We start from the raw sequence: 20,853 nt of genomic DNA, 5'->3' as shown, positions 1-20,853 counted from the left end.
TTATAGAAAATTTTATTACCTTTTAAAAGCTTCAAACCGTTTTGGAATTGCTTAATTCGTTCTTGAGATATATATGATTAAGTGGACCCAATTTTTTTTTTTTTTGCAAAAACGGTAAATTGCAAATATCTCAAAAACGGTACCATAAAATTAAAAATAACCTTGATTTTCGGAATCAGGGGGTGATTTTACATACGAATTTCATAACGGCGTCTCTGGTAAATTTTGGCCGTCGACCAGTGTTATTAGTCTTTCGAAGTTTTTGCATAGTTGAAAAAATTAATTTAAGCCATGAGGAAATATAGATGAAGTCCTTAAATAGTGGTACTTTTCCACAGTTTGAAATATGTATTTTTTGTTGTTGTAATACCCCACTCAAACGAATCATCTGGGAGTATAAAGTTTGCTTCCTGGCGCAAAGAGAAAAACCGGCTTCTAATTAAAATTTTTTAAAGTAAACTTCAAATTAAAAGTAATGTTAAAATGAAATATATGGAATTCTTTTACTATTTAAAATCTCAAGATGGAAGTGATCTCATTATTGCTATTCAACAATGTCACAAATATAAAATAATTTACTGGCTTCTGTGTACAATGATATGTACACTCATGTTAAAATGAATGACACTTTTATTTTTTATGAACTATGTTTTATTTATATACCAGAATATTGTTAAAAACAAGCACTCTGGCGTTTTAAAGTATTGTCTGTTACTTACATTCATAATTTTGCTTTGAATAAAAATGTACTGAAAAGTACTAATTTTTTAGCATGAAAAAGTCTAACGTACTGATTTCCCGCATAAAAAATCTGGCAACCCTAACATAAGCTAAATTTTACTTACGGAGCACCACACACTAGTACGATCAACATGCCACGCCTGTTCATAACGACACATGTCCCACATCAGTTCAACGTCGATGGACTCAAGGGAGTATTGGAAGCTGTAAAAGTTGTACAATTAAAAATGCAAATTATTTTAGACAATAAAATTTGCATAGGCAAATTAAAAAATATGGCGATTTTTTACACGGTAATAATTACACAGTGGTACAAAAATAAAACGGAATGCCCCAGTCGGACTTGGTTGTACCTATAGCACGGTTATTTTTCCACTCAGATGTAGTTCCAAAAACATGAAGTCTCTAATTCGCTTTTATAGAGGCGTGAAACACAGCAAGAACGGTTCTTTTAGAAGGAAATTTTGCATGAGGGGGTTGTTGTTGGTTTGGAGTGCTTTGTAGAGTTTTTATTCTCGTTCGGATTTATTTGCCGTAGTAAGCATTACACAATGCTGACTTTAGCAGCGAAGTTTTCACAACCTACAGATTTTTAGCTTTCCATAGTAGTGAAAAAGAATTTAGTGTAATTCATGTAGATTTTTTCTAATTTTTCTTACATAATCTAATGTGTTTCGAATTTCTCGTGAAAAAACCAGTACCCTAAAAGGAATTCTTACGGAACCATTCTGCATGGTCCGACTGGGGCACTCGCAACTTAACATAGTGTAGACTGTGGGTAGATTCGATTACAATATCTAAAATATCGCTTAAGCTCGCTATACAGTTCAATGCGAGCATGAACGTTAACATTCGCAAAGGCAAAGAGTTCCATTTGTATTATTTTGCACGCTCGCACGCATCTGCCAAAACTTGTCGTTCATAGCACAATAAAAACGACAAGCTACGGACCACAGCTGTCAGATTATTTAAACACGTACTCTTAAACGATAATTATCTTGGCGACGGTCGGGCTAAGCGACGACTGTGATTGTGGCCAGATTAAATATATTTCTATTTTTCCAGCGACAGATAAGGTTCTTCCTCTTCTTTTATGTCAAACTCTTAAAAAATTCATTACGTCACTGCCGCGTTCAAAAATATCATGTCGTCATCGACAAAGCGTTTAGATAATGAAGATAACAAATTAGAAGCTGTGGCCCGTGGCTCGTCGTTTTCAATGTGTTCAGAACTTCACATGCAAATGCTTGGCGTACGCACACAGTTGAGTGTGAGCTTGTAAAATTCGCATATTATATATTAGGGTGATACAGAAAAAAAAATCATTATTTTTCCTCGGAAACATGCTTAAAAGTTTATTAGACGCCAAAATAAGTCTCAGCAAATATGAGCCCTTAATACTAATATTAAGAATGTCTGCATCGCACTTTTCGATTTCCCATAAGAATAACACAGTTAAAATGGTTTTTGATGTGTATACATCTTTGGTTTCGGTAGGAGTAAAATTTAAGAAGCTGTAACGCATAGCCCAGCAGAAAATTTCGAAGGGCTTAGCATAAATATTGCAACAGAAAATTTTTAATTTCATTAGAAGCACCCTGTGTTGACTTTCTGTTGCAATTGGTTGCATGCATTTAGGCATATGCCGAGTAAAAGGATAAGCGGTGCATATGGTTATTACTTCCGATCACTGTTACCGCAGAAAAATTTTTGAAAGTCTCAAAAATGTGTCAGCCGAAAAAAAGTGTATTAAAGTAATTCAAATCTTTTATACCACGTATATAAAGACTTTTATAATTTTACCTCTCGCAACTTATTGGCGCATATTCATAGTCGAAATAAAATCGACTCTGTCAAAAAAGCTGCACCTAACATTAGACTCGACTTTGTTTCATCTACGAGTATGACCCATTATTTTTAATAAATTGCTAATGGAGATAATTTTCTGCGAAAAGCATTTTTTTCTCTTAAAATATAAACCTATTGATGAGGAATATATTAAAAATACGCAATATGCATACTTTGCATTTATTATGAAAACAAAATTGCAGTTAAAAAAGTACTTACATCAATATAACACAATTATTACAACAAGGTTTAGCCTTTTAAGCTTGTATAAAAATTATCGCCGATTATTTGTTTGTACCGGGAGCCACGAAAATGAATTTAACACAAATAACTTGGGGAAGTTACAAATTTTGCCATAATAAAAAAAGTTGAAATCAGTCAAAATTTTGCCAGAGATGTAATTTTTAAGCGCCCTTGAAAAGTAATATTTTATGAAAAAATTGTCAAAATGTGTATATATAATTTTTAATCAAAGAAAAGGGGCAAAAGTCGCATGATTTTTAAGAAAAGTTTCAAAAAAAGCCTATTTCTAAAAAGTCGGTGTCAGGGGGTATCGATCTCCAAAAAGTGTCAATTTGACACCTTAGTCGGACAACAGTAACACTGCTTCCGATTATGCAAACTCCGCGCAAGCATACGGCTTTGTACCAAGAATGATAGAATACAAGACTGCGCTTATGAGAGACGATTTTTGAGCGTAATTTTTGCGTGACGTCATCTTGGTGCAATTGCGAGAGAGAAATGCTAAAACGCATAGAAAAATACGTACACAATGCAGAAGAATGTGTTAATATTACTATTACATGGGCCAATTTTGCAGAAATCAACAAATATACAAAGATTGATTAATTAGGAACACGTAGCAATAATTTTGGAAATGTAGCCCTTTAGGTAAGTACGATTTTTAGCACATGAAAAAATGGATGTATTAACAGTGTTTGCAATTTCATGTAGACCAAAAGGAAGGTGTGCAGCAAAGTGAATTTTCGGACTCGCCCCAAAGCATACATTGTAAAAAGCCATGCAGAGTGCATATTTATATTTGCTGACGGTAGGCAACCACCATAAACTCCACAGCTTTTGACTCCACAACTTTGATTTGACGACTTTTGTACCATTTCCGAGAGGATCATGCATCCTTGGCTTCTTTAGAAGCAAATATTCTATGTAAGTAAAAAATAATTTAAGCTGAACTTAAATGTATTATATGTAATATATATACCTATATCTATACATACCCACGATTGAGAGAAATAGAGATTGCGCCAATCGCGGTACCGCTAATCCGCTCTTTGTGATTTTGACAGAATGAGCTGTGTGCGTGACGCCATCTTGGTGCAATTGTTGAATGTGAGCATACGAAAAAACCAAATAACAATTTTAATATTTGTGCGTTAATATTTCTGCGTGGTTTTAAACAATTATTGAGACATTAAAAAACAAAATGAAGTGTGCAGTGGCAAAGTGTAATAGTGAAAACAAAAGGAAAGCGTGCTATATAAGTTTGTTTTTCGTTTCCTACGGACGCAAACCTGTCGAAAAAGTGGAAGCAGTTCTGCCGGGGAGGACATGCATTAAACACCAAATCGAGCTTTCTGCTATGTGTGTGAGCCATGAGCTTCTACATGGAACTATGTTGGCCTTTCCTTGGTGAATTGCAGTAGGTATATTTCCATGGTGAATGTAGACAGTTGCTGGTTTAGTTTGCTAGCAATGGCATACATACAAAAGCAGTTTCTACAGTAAATAGATACATGAACTTCACTACCTACTTATTTTTGTTAGTATCTGATTGTTTTAGTGCTGGTATGAGATAATGCACCAGTGGATAAGGTCGCCAGGCTCTAATTCAAGCGGCATCTTACCGCGCTGTTACGGACCTAATACAAAACAGTGCCCAAATTATTATACATTTAAAAGTTCAGCTTAAATTATTTTTTACTTACATAGAATATTTGCTTCTAAAGAAGCCAAGGATGCATGATCCTCTCGGAAATGGTACAAAAGTCGTCAAATCAAAGTTGTGGAGTCAAAAGCTGTGGAGTTTATGGTGGTTGCCTACCGTCAGCAAATATAAATATGCACTCTGCATGGCTTTTTACAATGTATGCTTTGGGGCGAGTCCGGAAAATTCACTTTGCTGCACACCTTCCTTTTGGTCTACATGAAATTGCAAACACTGTTAATACATCCATTTTTTCATGTGCTACAAATCGTACTTATCTAAAGGGCTACATATCCAAAATTATTGCTACGTGTTCCTAATTAATCAATCTTTGTATATTTATTGATTCCTGCCAAAATGGGCCATGCAATATTAAAATTAACACATTTTTCTGCATTGTTTACATATTTTTATATGCGTTTTGGCATTTCTCTCTCGCAATTGCACCAAGATGACGTCACGCAAAAATTACGCTCAAAAAGCCTCTCTCATTGGCGCAATCTTGTATTCTATCATTCTTGATACATACCCAAGTTTGTGTGTACATACATACATAGGAATGAACTCATTTGTTGCAAGTGGTTTTGATATTTGTAGCATGGTTTTAGGCATAGGTTTAGTAGTCTATTGTTAAAAAAGCAAAGCAAAAATTAAAAAAACACTGAAATCATTTTAACTTGGACCGTTGATGACTGATGAACAGACATGAATATAAGTATATATACATATGTATGGATGATATAATAGATCTGATCTAATACTTTTCGTGTAAAATGCTGTGAAAATGTAAAAGAGCAAAAGGACTCTCTGAAGTGAGAGTAAAAAGTGAGTAACAGAAAAAGTACGGGAACAAAAAAAAAGGCGTGAGTGCTAGGTACTCATGAAATTTGATGTGTAAACATATGCGTACGCCAAAGCATAAAAGTACGTTTACGTATAAATATAATCCCAATCAAAGCTCGTTAGCTGTCAAATTGGTTGTGGTTGTAATTCTCACAACTCGAGGAAAAGTTAAGCTTCTTCTCTGTGCCACCATGGTCACTTTTTTCTGCTACATATATTTTAACTTAGTATTTTATTAAAAATACCTTTACAAACCTCTTTTCCTTGCTAGCGTAAATTTTTGATTACTTTTAAATTTGACATTGCTCCTCTTCTTCGCAAGTATAATCGATAAAACTAGGTTGAACACCAAAAAGTTATCGGTTTAATCTGAAATATTTTTAATTATAATTTTGTATGGCTAATATCTTTTTCTAATTACAGATTAGGGAGTTAAGCTCGAAAATGAGGATAATCTTTTGATATGTAAACCTTTTATTAGGCGATTCAGTTACATACATACACATGTAGGTTAGGTTAGAAATTAAACATTAATTCCAATTAATTTTATTCAGTTTGCTGATTTAATTTTTTTAGTCATTTTCATTTTTAAATCTTTTAATACATGGAATTTTCGGTATGGTTGATAAAATATGACACTTGTATATACTTGTGACTCAAGGGCGTTAAAATATCTTGAAAACACCGCATCAATTATAGGAATGGCAAAGTCAACTTCGACTTTCGACCAAAATCGCTTTTTACTCCTGAAATTCGAATTTTAGTGATCGACTTTCAGTTTATGGAAGTCGACTGAAGTTGACTTTTCACTTTTCACTTTCGACTCTCGACTTTTTTAAATTTATTTGCAGTGGCGTCTCTTAAATTACAACTGATCTTCTAACAATGGCGCGGAGTGCTGTTTGGTCGTATTTAAAAAAAATTGTCAATAAAACTTAAGTGAAATGTGAAAAGTGTGGTAGAGAAATGAATTCTAATGACAGTACAACAACATTATGAAATCATTTAAGACCAGCGCATAAAATTATTATACAAAAACAAATTCCTAAAATTTTTTAATCGTTTGTCTCCCCAATACTCAGTTAATAGTGATGTAAGATATACATACATAAGTATTTATTTTAATAATTTCATGCAAGAAAGTTTTTCTCCATGAGTTTATGTAAGATTCTACAGAGAGTCTTTCGTTCGAATTTGACCAATCCGTAAGGTACAAAATTTGAAACACCAATCAAAATGTTGCTGGTAGAATTCCAGTTGATATGCGATATTAGTCGTGTGGATAATCCCAATCCACTAGTCGTCTGGGTACTTTAAATGGAGAATATCTCATGTTTATAAAGCGGCACTTAAATTTCTACCAATACGCGCCACCTCTGTTCCATCGGAAAGGCAATATTTTCAAAAAGTTGTCCGTAATTACCATTAATTAAATTATTTTTCAAAAATATAAATTTTTAAAACCCTCACACCACCATTTTCATGCTGTGTAATTGAAACAATTTTCCAAATTTTTAAAAATCCTTTAGAGTGTTTGCTTTTTTACCTAGCGTTGAATTTCACTAAATTACATATTATTCTAAAGACCACTAGTAAATCATGACATTTTTGGCGTATTCTGACCCTTATATTTCATATATCTAATATACATATGAGTTAAACGCTGAGTATACTTAATACATTTTTTTTATTAAAATGTCGAAAATGTCGACTTTTCTTCGTCGATCGGTCGATTTTTAAAGTCGACTGTACAGAGTCGATCGAAAAGTCGAAAGTCGACTTTCTAGTAAAGTCGAACAACCCTAATCAATTACTGTTTTTGAGTTTGTAGTTTGAGCATTTATATTTGTAAATATTCCCAAATTTAGTTTTTCTTTTAGGAATATAATCTGTGTTTTTGCTTCATCTGTCGCTTGGTTTACGTTAAAGTCATGAATACATACAACATACCATCTTTTGTTTGCAAAATGCGAAGCTAAATTCATTTGTTCGGTATTTTCTCTTACTGTCGTCTTCTCTTTGTGCAATCTTGTATTAGCTCTGATCTAGTACTCAATGAACTTACAGGTTTTTACACGAACTTGCAGGAAGTTACAGGAAAAATTATGCCGTACTCCAAAATCTTGTAAGTGAGAACGATTTTTGGAGAGTTGTGAAGAGAATGAAGTCGCAAGTTTTTACCCGAAGCTTATGGAGCATTTACATGGTATGAAGCCATATGAACTGTTGATACGCTAAAATAGAGGGACTACATGTTCTAATGAGGAATTCAATGATATGGAGTGGGATGCATATAATAATTTTTTTCATATGAAAAGTTATTTGGAGATACTGTAAACATACTGTTGTGATACTGTTAAGCATATGAAATTATAGCAAGTTGAATTTTCATACATCTTCCCATAAAAACTTTAACAGATGCAGAGATACCAAGGGGGGTTTTCCCCATTTTGATGCCTTTTTAATATAAAAACCCACCGAAAAGGAGAAAAGCGGAAACTCCGCCATTCACATACATGTCAAAAGTATGAATTTTAAAAAATTAAAAACAATAAACAAACAAATTCAAAACAAAGAAATTCTTTGTACTAGAACTTTTTAAATTGAAGCCACTCACGTTTAGTGGACAATAAAAATACGAAGAACTATGATAACAAACTTACAACAAGACATTACAGAACATTTTAATGAGCTTTATATCACGTTTAAGTAAAAATAAGCCTATATTTTCCAAGCTGGCAAAGAAATGAAAATTGTATTTTTTGTTGTTTACACAAAGACTTACCAAATATACATATAAGTCATGATTCAATTATTAAAGGTTTTGTAAGTAGCTTTTTTCTAAAATTTGGCACTCCCACCCACAGGGATGGTTTTTGGAAGCAGAAGAAAAAGGGGAAGAATTGAATCACACTTCCTAAACTGGGAGCTAAATTCCATAAAAAGGTGTGGATAATAGTGAATGGTGGTATTTTAAAACAAAAACGAATTTGATTTAATTATTTAATTTAAACAAGCTTATTTACATCAAATATAAGCCCCGATTGTTATTAAAAATAAATATTTCTATGTTTATACCAAACTTGTAGTTTTGCGGAAAATATGCAATATTTGTTAAACAAAAAAAAAACGGCAAATAAAAAAAATTTTGAGCTTACGTTTCTTTCGCGGTAATGGCTCGATTGTTTCGAATATGGTTATTCGAATTCTTTGATGTCGCATTTTTAATGTTCTGGGGAGAATATTCAAAATTGGCTTACACAGCCGCAATTGGCGATTCGTGCCGGACGAGCTCAGGAAGAATAAAACTAACACGCAGCTACTGAACGACTGAGACAGGGAACGTAATCTACATCGTCAAATGAGAAGTGCCGTAAGTGTGCAATTACATCGCGGCATTGCCTAAACCGAGCTGTCATGTGTTACTATTGGGCCCATTAATGCGGGTTGCCAATATTATATTGCGTCAAAGTCTAATTCGGAGACACCAGGATTGTTTTGTGGAGGACAATACCTAAATACCTTCGTTTGCTCATTTACCAGAACGCGCGCTTTACTTTACAGGTACAGAGTCAAGAGGTCTCCACGAATATCGACAAATACATTTCGGCATCTAAGGGAATTTCGTCTCTTTAGCCTACATTGTATTTCTGTAGTCCAACGATTCTCACCCATTTTGTCTTGTTGGCGCCAGTGAATGAAGAACAAAAATTTCTCCAAATTTAAAAAGTAAAAATTTCACTACTAACAATTTAAAAATATTCTTAAAACTTGCAAAGAAATTTGGAAAAGAAACATCACTGTTTTTGTTTTTAGGAGTAGGGTGGGAGTGTCATTGATAAAATTAGAGCGAGAGAAAGTTTTTCTTACAAAACCTTTCATTATTGAATCATGCATATAAGTCAAAATTATAGAAGGCATGTATACTTCTCCCTTTCATTTTTTCATACAGTTTATGCTTCCTTCTGGCTTTTACAAAAATGCAGGGATACCGCACTTATTTCGGTACAATATGATCGTAATGTATTTTCAATTCGAAATCAAACAAAAACATCCCACGAAAATGTTTGCGATTTTAGAACCATTAGTGAATATTTGCAAACTACTGCAAATAATAAAGTGCCATATCTTACAAAGTTCAGAGTATTAACGAAACAAACAAGCATTTTATGGCTTCATGTTTCCTTCAAACCGCATTGTTATTTTTTCTAACTTTTCCTTTTGTTTAGCGCTGTAACCTATTAAGTTATATCTTTTAATTTATACATGTGAACTATTTTCAATGAGCATTTTTTCATTTGCTCCAGAATTTTGGGTACATTTTCTAATAGTACCTCTCATTCTTTTTTATATTACATATATACACCCCGAAGTTCGGGATAGTATTTTGAATATACCAGCAATATATGTAAAAGTAGTGCCGGCTGCTGTAGAGCATTACGCAGAGCCTGAGTTCAAGCCCAGTTTTTTTAATAGTGGTTGCCCCTCTGTTGGTAATAGTAAACCTCCGAGTGTATTCTATCATGGAAACAACTTCTCATTAAAATACAATTGCCGTTCGGAGTCGGCGTAAAACTGTCCTTTACTTTGTGTGACAAAATCACGCACGCCGCATATCGGAGGAGAAGCTAGGCCAAACACCACGGTGGAGAGAATACAGAGGTGGCGCCGATGACGATACCGCTACTCGGCTCTCAGTGATTTTGACAGAATCAGCTGTTTTGGTGACGTCATAGTAGAGAAGACAGCAGTAGTGATGTGCTGAGTCAATACTTTTAAGTACCCAATACTCTCGATACTCGGTACCGAAACATTTAGGTTTCGAATAAAAGCGCACATAGGCCAAAAATATTGAAAAAAACGCCTAACAAAACCCGAATGTAAGGGCCAATAGAGCTTTTTTACTGATTCAAATGAAAGATGTATATATGTCGGTTCGATGCCATAATACAGAGAAACCCTTACTTGTTTGAAGCATTTTTGTTCCAGCTGAATCGGACGATATCATTTTTGTAGGCCTGGGACAGATTCTGTAACCAGTTAACGACAATTTTCGAATCGGTATCGTTTTTGTCGACGTTTGATATCAAATATTTCTAAGTCAACAAGTGCGATATCGATCCGAAACTTGTCGCTAACTGGCTACAGAATCTCTCCCCTGAAAGGCTTCTTCATCCGTCAAAGTATTTTTCTTGAACCTTGGATCGACTAAGGTTAAAACTGATAAAATAATATTTTTCTGTGGCGATAAGTTCAAGTGTTTTAGCCGATATCATATAAATTAGTAATGAAAGTTTTTTCTAAACCTGAAATGCATATAATGGCGAGGGTTTAATGTAAATAATCGGTATCGGATACCGAAATCTTTTTTAAGTATTGGGTACCGAGTATTGGGGACAATTCAGCACATCACTAGTCGCCGTCATTCTCGCCGCTCTCAGTTGTCAACTCTACGATGACGTCACGCTAAAATTACTCTCACGAATTCTGCTGCAATCGGCGCAATCTTGTATTCTATCATTCTTGGCCAAACACTAACATATTGTTCAAGCGATATACATATTCGTCGTTTAAAGTACAAAAGCGCGTATCGTGGTTCTGCAAAACCTCGGAACTGAAATTTGTGCCAAAAAAGATATTTGGTCATCGGAAGCTCCTGACATCAAGCCCTTAGCCATTTATAATAAAATATCGATATAATAAAATATCGACTTAGACATAAGGAGAAGAGATTATTAAGTTTAAAAGATAGAACCGTTTTTAAAATTTAGGCAACCTCCCATACGAGGTTTTGCATCTCCTTTATGCGCGGTTTTGTGCTTTAAACGAAGATATGTAGAAGTATTGCATACATATTTTGGTGCCCATTCAAGTATAAAATCCACTGAGAAACGGAAGAAAACGGCATCCCTATGATTTCAACTTATGCCAAACGTTTCGTAAACAAGCAATTCTGAACAAAAAAACTGTTTTTCCACAAAGATGTTTAAATGGAAGCATTACAAATATGGAAAAATAGCAATCCACAAGGCTTTATTGGCAGTAGGTCCTTTTTAAAGCACATTTAACAAAATAAGCTTCTAGTTCGAAGCTAGCACAAAATAAAATTCTTTTATTTGTTGTTTACAAAAAAAAATATTGTCTAGTATACAAGTCAAAATTGTTAAATATATATCGCATGCACCATTATGGTGCATTTACATGGTATGAAGCCATATGAACTGTTGATACGCTAAAATAGAGGGACTACATGTTCCTGATAGGTCGATCTTCCACTCAGCCATCGATATATACACTCCGCTGTTCGCTGTCGCTCCTCTATTGGTACTAGGTTCATTCCTTATCATTTTGGACTAAAATCTGAAAAGTGTCAAAATGCCAGAGCGTAAGCAAAATGCGCTCACTGAAAGAGAATAACAGGAAAAGTAAAGGAACGCAAAAAACCAAATTTTTAGTCCAAAGAATGGCAACAACAAAGCTAACGTCAAATAAGAATGGAAATGTATGTACAAAACACATTCACACAAGCACAAGCACAATAAACACTTACTGTATCAATTATTTTTTGCCTCCTTCCAATTTCAATTCACTTTTTTTACTTTTTAGAGTATTCTCACTTTTTGCATATTCTTTAATTTCCGTCAATTTAAATTTAGTTGAGTTTGACACTTTTTAGGGTTTTGCCAGAAAAAATTCTTCTGACTAAATCTGACTACTTCGAACTGATGAGAGTCACTCTCACTGGGTGTTGCTCTCTCATTTTAGCTGTCATTTCCGAGTTAAGGAACGCTTTTTGGACTAAATCTGACTACTTCGGACTTTTTCTGACTATTTCTGGGAGATAATGAACGCTCCTAATAGTAAACCTCCGAGTGTATTCTGTCATGAAAACAGCTTCTCATAAAAATACAATTGCCGTTCGGAGTCAGCGTAAAACTGCCCTTCCCCTTTGTGTGACAAAATCAAGGTGCACGCCCCATATGGGAGGAGAAGCTAGGCCAAACACTAACATATTGTGTAAGCGCCAATCTGTATATCGTCGTTTAAAGTTAAAAATCGCGTATCGTGGTTCTGTAAAACCTCGTAACTGACATTTGTGCCAAAAAAGATATTTGCTCACCGGAAGCTCCTATCATCAAGCTCTTAATCATTTATACTAAAATTTCGATACGTAGACATAAGAAGAGTTAATTAAGTTTAAAAGAGGGAACCGTTTTGAATTATGACAAATTTTACTCTCCCCTATAAAATTTAGGCAACCTCACATACAAGGTTTTGCATTTTCTTGATGCGCGGTTTTGTACTTTGAATGACGATATGTAAAAGTAGTGCATATATATTTTGGTGCCTTTTCAAGTATAAAATCCATTGAGAAACGAAATAAAACGGCATCCCTATGATTTCAACTTATGCCAAACATTTTTATATGAAAGACAAAAAACGTAAACAAGCAATTTCTGAACAAAAAACTGTTTATCCACAAAGATGTTTGAATGAAGCATTACACATTTGAAAAAATACCAAACCGCAAGGCTTTATTGGCAGTAGGTCCTTTTTAAAGCACATTAAAAATAAAATAAGCTGCTAGTTTCAAAGTTAGCACAAAATGAAATTTTTTTGTTTTTTTGTTTACAAAAAAAATACTTGCCAAGCATGATACAAAAAAGAAGGTAGTTTCAATAAACAACTTTTTGATTAAAAAGCAGATTTTTGACAATTGCTCAATTGTGAAAAATTCGAAGCGGCATTACCCAATTGTAAGTTTTTTGGTGTGGGACATTTTATATCGTAAATTATAAAGTAAATAGTTGTATTAATATATACCTTTTAAAACTAATCAATATCTTATTTTAAAAACGTTTAAATTTTACGTTAAATTCGATAACAACTTGCAAAATCATTATTTTAATATTAATACAATTTTAGTGAACATATTTTAAAATTATGTTAGTGGCCTCATGTCATCTCATTAATTCACAATGTAGTTTTCTATATCGGATACGTGATTCTGATGTAATTCTGAAATTACACATTTACACAAATTACTGAAATTACACATTTCGATGTGTTATTTAATACATATTGTCTTTGTCCATTTAAAGCAATGGAATTTACTTTGGAACTCATGGGCCGTATAATTTTTCTAGCAACACATATTGTTTTCACATACAATTTTGACACACCCAAAATTGAAGGATAAAATAAATAGATAAAACCAAATTTTCAATAAAACTGATTTGTGTAGTCCAGGGTCGTCGTTAGTAAATTTTTTGGAGGCTGTTTTAACATATCCTATCTTATTATATATTTCTTAGCTTTTCTACATTCTGAGAAGTTGAGTAAATGAAGTCTAATATTCTTTTTTGGTCAACTACGATGTTTGATTTCATTTTTTGCAATCATTAGTTCATTTCGCTTGAGGAGTCACAATGCCCATACCGGCTTTTTTTGAAATTTCGGACACAAGTTTTCCAATAATGGTTATAGGCTAAAACAAAACCGATATCTAAAGTGCGTGTAGAACCTCCCATAGAAATCGAATTTTTCATAGTGCATATCTCTGGAAGTATTTGTGGTAGAGTCCTGGAACTTTGTTTGGATATATGTATATGAAGTCAATCTTAAGCTCATGGAAAAATAAGAGTTTATTGGAAAATGCGGCGTGCCACCGTAGAACTAGGAATAGAGGTAAATGAAATCAATCCCAAACCTATGAAAAATGGGGGTATATGAAAACAATCTCGTAGCCGTTCAAAAGAGCTAGCGGTATAAGCCAAATAAACTAAAATTCTGGTGACGCATAAAAACCTCTGGAAGCATTTACCTAGAATACAGAGATAAGGTATTTTTCCAACGAAAATATGTACTGAAAAACGGGCGCCACACCTTCTGGTAAGTAACATGATCACAGGGTGTATCCCGAAAACCATTTTAAGCTAAACCTTCAGGGAATATATTCTTGCCAAGACCCACAGGCATAAGCCGAAATTGCGTCGCAAGTTTTATGATCGGCTTGGGTAAGGTTTAACCACTTAACCCCCCTTTGTTTTCATCGCTACTGAATTCTATAAACTGTCAGCTTTCACACAATTTAAAATATACATGTGTATTTAAAAATGTCATGAAAATTGTGTTGCTAGCTTCATGTTGCAAAATGTTTCAATGAAATGTTGTGGAATTTCACACTTATTTCTTGTTTGTTTCTTATTATGATATGCTTAAGAACAAAATATTTTTAAATCGACAAAACATTAATAAGAAAATTTTAAGGATTTTAGATATTGGGTATGGTAGCACGAAATGTCACAATCTGCTTAATTGTCAGGTTGTTAATATGGCGACGAAAAAGTGACAATGGAACTACCTTGTTTTTTGTATCATGCTTGCCAAGTATATAAGTCAAAAATGTTAAATATATATCGCTTTCATTCATTTATTTATAGAGTTGGTGCTTCTTTTATAGGAAAATTCATACGGCTTATGAACAGATTCATACCATGTAAATGCACCATTATTTGTTCACGTACTTTTTCTGTTACTCACTCTTCACTTCAGAGAGTCATTTTGCTGGTTTAACATTTTTATAGCATTTTATACGAAAAGCTATTATATCATCCATACATATGTATATATACATATATTCATGTCTGTTCATCAGTTATCAGCGGTCCAAGTTAAAATGTTTTCAGTATTTTTTTAAATTTTTGCTTTGCTTTTTCAAAATAGCCTACTAAACCTATGCCTAAAACCATGCTACAAATATCAAAACCACTTGCAACAAATGAGTTCATACCTATGTATCAAGAATGATAGAATACAAGATTGCGCCGTCCTGGGCGTTGACATTTGTGTACCACAAGTAAACAAAGAAAAGAGCGAAAAGAAGAACGAGTTGAAACTGCCAAAGCAGTTCACTTTACAGCGAAAAACGTGTTTTAATTTTGCTAAATGTGAAAATATTGCATTTTTCACCTAATCTATTAGAGAACAGTGAACATTTTAGCGCACTCCATTGCTTTGCAATTGAGGCTGCTTCAGCAAACGTTTTAGTGCACTCCATTGCTTTGCAATTAAGGCTGCTGCAGAAAATTGCAGCAGCATCTCTGCGGGATTGATTAGTTAACTTGCTAATGGAGGCTGCGTGGAGCAGAAACAAAATCATTGTGAGGAAATGCTGTTAATATAATAATAGAGAAACATTTCGGGAACGGCTTTGCCGTACCCTATGTACACAAAATGCAGCGATTCGTCCCAGCGCTACACTTGCATCTACGCTTCTTGCATTTTGACGACTGTCGCAATTTAACACACAGCACTTCATTGTATTGGTTTTTACGCGTCTTCAACTCATAAATCACTCACAAATTGCAAATTAACACGATTTAAACTAATTTTTCACTTATAATTCAAAATTCTCTTTCGCTGATTGGTAACAAAAGTTTATTTACAAGTTACCACAAATGTCAAAATCGGCGAAACCAAAGTAGCGGTACCACTGACGGCGCCACCTTTGTTCGCTGCACCGTGCCTATGTATGTATGTACACACAAACTTAAGTATGTATAGTAGACTGCATCACCAAAAATTGTTGCGGTTTTTCCGCCGGGATTGCAAAATTTAGTATATTTTAAGACGTCCACCAAAATATTTCAGAAAAATGTTAAGATTTAAGCGAGCTGGACCGTTTCAAAATATCTCCAAAAATGGTGTTTTTTATGAATAAAAAGAATTTCGTAACCCTCTAGAGCCTAAGACCGCCAATAGGCAGGCAATAGCAAATATTAAAATAAATATACAATTAAACGTCGTCCTATAAAAATTTCCACTATACATGTGCAAAATATATGTAAGGCCTCCTGCAAATTTGGTTTGAAGCTTCTTATCTTTGTCTAAGCGAAATTATGATCAGTTGATGTTAAAACTTCATGTGAGTTGCACGAAACGTAGTGATAGTGAAAGAAGTGAAATTTGAAAATAAAAATAAAATAGTTATACACATTTTACTAAAGTGAAAAAAATATTTGTAAGTAGCAAATAATACATAATTCAATAATTTTGTATTGCCTTTGAACTCTAATTAATTATAGTGAATAATATATTGTTTCAAGAGGAGACCGCCTCTAGGCGGGTATTTGCCTTTAGTAGATATTTCTGTGGCTTTTGACTTTTCTTTCACTGTGTATGCTAAAATTAGCAATTAGCCCTTTATTTAGGAAAATACAAGGCGTAGAGTCTCTTCACTAAAAGATGAAGAGATACAAAGGTTTATGAATTCTATAAATGATGAGGATCTTAGCACAGATGAAGGTGAAATCAGCGATTTTGACGATGATAGTATCTGCGATCCAAGCTATGTTCTTTCATCAGAAGATGAAGCACAGATTGATGAATATGTGGATGAATTGGTCCGAGCACCATCATCAGAATTCATGCCAAATGCAATTGATACATCGTTCAACATGAGCAAATTTAGTGATGGCAATGATATGAGTGCATCTACACCAGAAGTGGAATTACGGCCTTCTTCACCTCTAGCTAGTGTTCGTTAAATGTGACCGCTGATGTAGAGGCAGAGAACCAACATATTGCACGACCCGAGAATGAAATTCGAAAAGAACTACGAAAGATTTGACCACCAAAGCGGCCCCGATCACCATTACCAGAGCTAGATGTTACCGGGCCGGAATCAACGCCGAATAATGGTGGCTTCATTGGTTCCAGTAAATATACCTAAAATTATGTTTGTTCACTTAGAAACTAATAAATTCTTACTAGGTTACTCTGATTTGAATCATGGCAATCCTGAATTCAAAAAAATTCTTTGGAAGAACAAAGATATGCAGCTTCATAAAAATCAAATTGTTTTTCAGGGGGAAAAGAAACTGCCAACCGAGTTCGATTATTTACAAACACCGTTTCAAACCTTCGCGTACTTTTTCACAGACGAGGTTTATAATTTAATTGTTTATCAAACTAATCTTCGCGCATGCCAAGAAAACATCAATACAAAGTTCGTTACAAATGAAGTAGAGATTCGGAAATACGTGGGTATATTGATATATATGTCGGTATATAAATATCCAAATTTGAAAAAATATTGGGGAAAGCATGCTTTTACTCCTATCCAAAAAACGATGCCACGAAGTCGGTTTGAGGAAATAAAAAAATATTTAAGTTTCGCTGATGACTCTAAACGAGTAAAGAAAAACCAGCCAGGATACGATGCCGTATATAAAATTCGTCCCATTATAAATATACTAAATGAGAGATTTGATTCTATTCCAAAACAAGCTAGGCTTTGCGTTGATGAGCAAATGTGTGCCACCAAAATGGCCTCTGGTCTAAAGCAGTATATGCCAGCAAAACCGCATAAATGGGGCATTAAAATATTTGTTCTGTGTGATTCAAACGGCTTCTCCTACAGGTTTGAAGTGTACCATGGCAGTGGTGATAATACTATTATAAGTGGAATGCCGGATTTAGGAGCTGCAGCAAATGTGGTGGCACGTCTCTCACAAACCATACCAGATTTCAAAAACCATATTATTTTCTTCGACAATTTTTACACAACTATACCATTGCTCGTATATCTTCGAACTAGAGGTATATATGCTTCTGGTACCATACGTGCCAATCGAATTTCAAACTGTAAGCTTCCAGTCGACAATTCGGAAGAACTCAAAAGGCAAGAACGCGGGTTTTCTATTGAATATGTCGGGAACGTTTTGGGTATCGATATATCAACAGTCTTATGGAAGGACACAAAAAATGTGCGCATTGCCTCCACATATGTTGGTAGGAACCGCTTTCAAGGGTATGGTGGCAATGAAACTATGCCAAAGGTCACTAGGTACAATAAAAAGGACCACAAATACGCCGAAATTGAATGTCCTCAAATAATCCATGAATATAATCAGCATATGGGAGGGGTAGACCTCATGGATGGGCTACTTGGCAGATACCGTATTCGAGTCAAAACTAATAGCCCCAGTATCCGCTTATTTTATCACTTCGTAGATATGACAGTGGTGAATTCATATTTATTGTTTCGAAGGTTACATCCTAACGTTCCAACGAAATATCTGGACCCAGCTGAATTTCGCTCCGAGGTAGCTTATGCAGATATGAACGTAACGAAAGACGAGCTCTTGGTAGACCACCTTTAGCGTCAAATTCCAATACTGACGTTGGACAGAAATCATACCGACCCCCTGAAGACATTCGATTTGATGGATATGAACATTATCCTGCAATGTTTGATCGATCCGGAAAAAAGACATGCAAAAAATCCGGCTGCAAAGGAGAAACACAAACAATGCTTGCAACCAAAAAGGAATTGTTTTCTGGAATATCATTCCAAATAAAACATATTATAACAATGTTAAAAGTCAATAAATCAAAGTTACACCAATGAAACGTTTTGTATTACTTATTATCAACTCAAGAATAAAGACCGCCTACAGGCGGTTTAGTTTTAACCACTTCTAAAAAGTTTTTCCGAATAGCAATTGAAAAACTGGTTTCAGATTCGTGTTTAGGAGCTCAGCATTATCCGACACTGAATTTAATACCAAAAAATAAAAAATAGTATTTAGAGGGTTAAAGAACTTTTTGAAGGAAGTGCCCCAGATGACAAAACGGATTAGGATTTAAAAATCTGCATACAAATATTTAAAAATATTTTCAATGGAATCGTAATAATGAGATTTTTGATGATTTTTTTTACTTTTTTTAAAGATTGATTTACGAAAAACTTAAATAACTGGGCCAAAACTCTTCCGATTTAGACTTATGGGATCTCGATAGAAAGGTATTTTCCCACTATATTTATTTATATCCAAAAACAAAGTCGTTCGTGTCCCAATTTTTTTTTTTCAAATATCAACACATCTTAATTCAACTTTGAATGAAGTTCGTTCATCCTACCTTTCTCTTTCATCCTTTGAATGAGCTTATTAGAAATAAAAAAGAAATAAAAAGGGTGAGAAAATACCTTTCCAATGATACCTCACAAGTTTAAATCGGAAGAGTTTAGGTTCAGTTATTCAAGTTTTTCTCATACCAAAATCTCATTATTACGATTCCGTTCAAACTTTTTTATATATTTTTTTGAATTTTTTGTGTAAATTTTTTAAGCTTAAACCGTTTTGTCATTTGAGGGGATTTTTTAAAAAAACATCCTTAAGAAACTATTTTTATTCATAAAAACTCCATTTTTGGAAGTATTTTCAAATCGGTCCAGCTCGCTTAAATTTTTCCGAAATATTTTGGTGGACGTCTTAAAATATAATAGATTTTATAATTGCAATGCAAAAACAGTACCGATTTTTTTGTATGGGGAGTGATGCAGTCTAATGTATAGATATAGGTACAAAGCCGCATGCGCGGAGTTTACATAATCGGAAGCAGTGTTACCGTTGTGCGACTAAGGTGTCAAATTGATATTTTTTGGAGATCGATGCCCCCTGACACCGGCGTTTTAGAAACAGGCTTTTTTTGAAACTTTTCTTAAAAATCATGCGACTTTTGCCCCTTTTCTTTGATTAAAAATTATATATACACATTTTGACAATTTTTTCATAAAATATTACTTTTCAAAGGCCCTTAAAAATTACATCTCTGGCAAGATTTCTGACTGATTTCAACTTTTATTATGCCAAAATTTGTAGCTTCCCCAAGCTATTTGTGTTAAATTCATTTTCGTGGCTCCCGGTACAAACAAATAATCGGCGATAATTTGTATACAAGCTTAAAAGGCTAAACCTTGTTTTAATTCAAATTTTTTATAAATTTTATTTTTTAACCTTTTTGACTGCAAATATCGTAAATAAAAACTCAATTTAATTTTGTAAATCAAATTTTTTGTTTATTTTCTACCGATGCATTTCGGTTGGCAACTGAGCAACCATCATCAGCCAGCGCCAAGTGAACACTAATCAAAAAAGGACAAAAGTAGACAGTGTAATGGAAACTTATTAGACGCTTACAACTATACATACATACAAACATAAGTGTGAAACCGCAAATGGCTTGTTTTAATAATTGTTATCTACTAATATTGCTTTTGTGTTATATTGATGTAAGTACTTTTTTAACTGCAATTTTGTTTTCATAATAAATGCAAAATATGCATTTTGCGAATTTTTAATATATTCCTCATCAATAGGTTTATATTTTAAGAGAAAAAAATGCTTTTGGCAGAAAATTATCTCCATTAGCAATTTATTAAAAATAATGGGTCATACTCGTAGATGAAAGAAAGTGGAGTCTAATGTTAGGTTCAGTTTTTTGACAGAGTCGATTTTATTTCGACTATGCATATGCGCCAATAAGTGGGGAGAGGTAAAATATTGAAAGTCTTTATATACGTGGTATAAAAGATTTGAATTACTTCAAGACACTTTTTTTCGGCTGAGCCTTTTTTGCGACTTGTTATGTAACCATGTGTTGGGGGTGTAAGGCCAGGCGGCATGCAG

The 20,853-nt window shown here is 34.0% G+C and overlaps 1 protein-coding gene across 1 annotated transcript in view; it reads right to left on the bottom strand.

Annotated features, from left to right (window-relative positions):
• Nucleotides 1-803: 803 nt before the first annotated feature.
• Nucleotides 804-20,853, bottom strand: part of LOC118749144 (multiple inositol polyphosphate phosphatase 1-like) — a 30,251-nt gene continuing 10,201 nt past the window's right edge. Inside the window, exon 5 of the mRNA XM_036483912.1 lies at nucleotides 804-945. Within this exon, the coding sequence (XP_036339805.1) occupies nucleotides 831-945 (115 nt within the window). The 3' untranslated portion in view covers nucleotides 804-830. The remainder of the gene's footprint in view (nucleotides 946-20,853) is intronic.

The sequence above is a fragment of the Rhagoletis pomonella genome, unplaced genomic scaffold (assembly GCF_013731165.1).
Source record: "Rhagoletis pomonella isolate Grant_MI unplaced genomic scaffold, Rhpom_1.0 Rhpom_scaffold_00014, whole genome shotgun sequence".
NCBI lineage: Eukaryota > Metazoa > Arthropoda > Insecta > Diptera > Tephritidae > Rhagoletis > Rhagoletis pomonella.
This window is presented reverse-complemented; position numbering and strand designations above follow the sequence as displayed.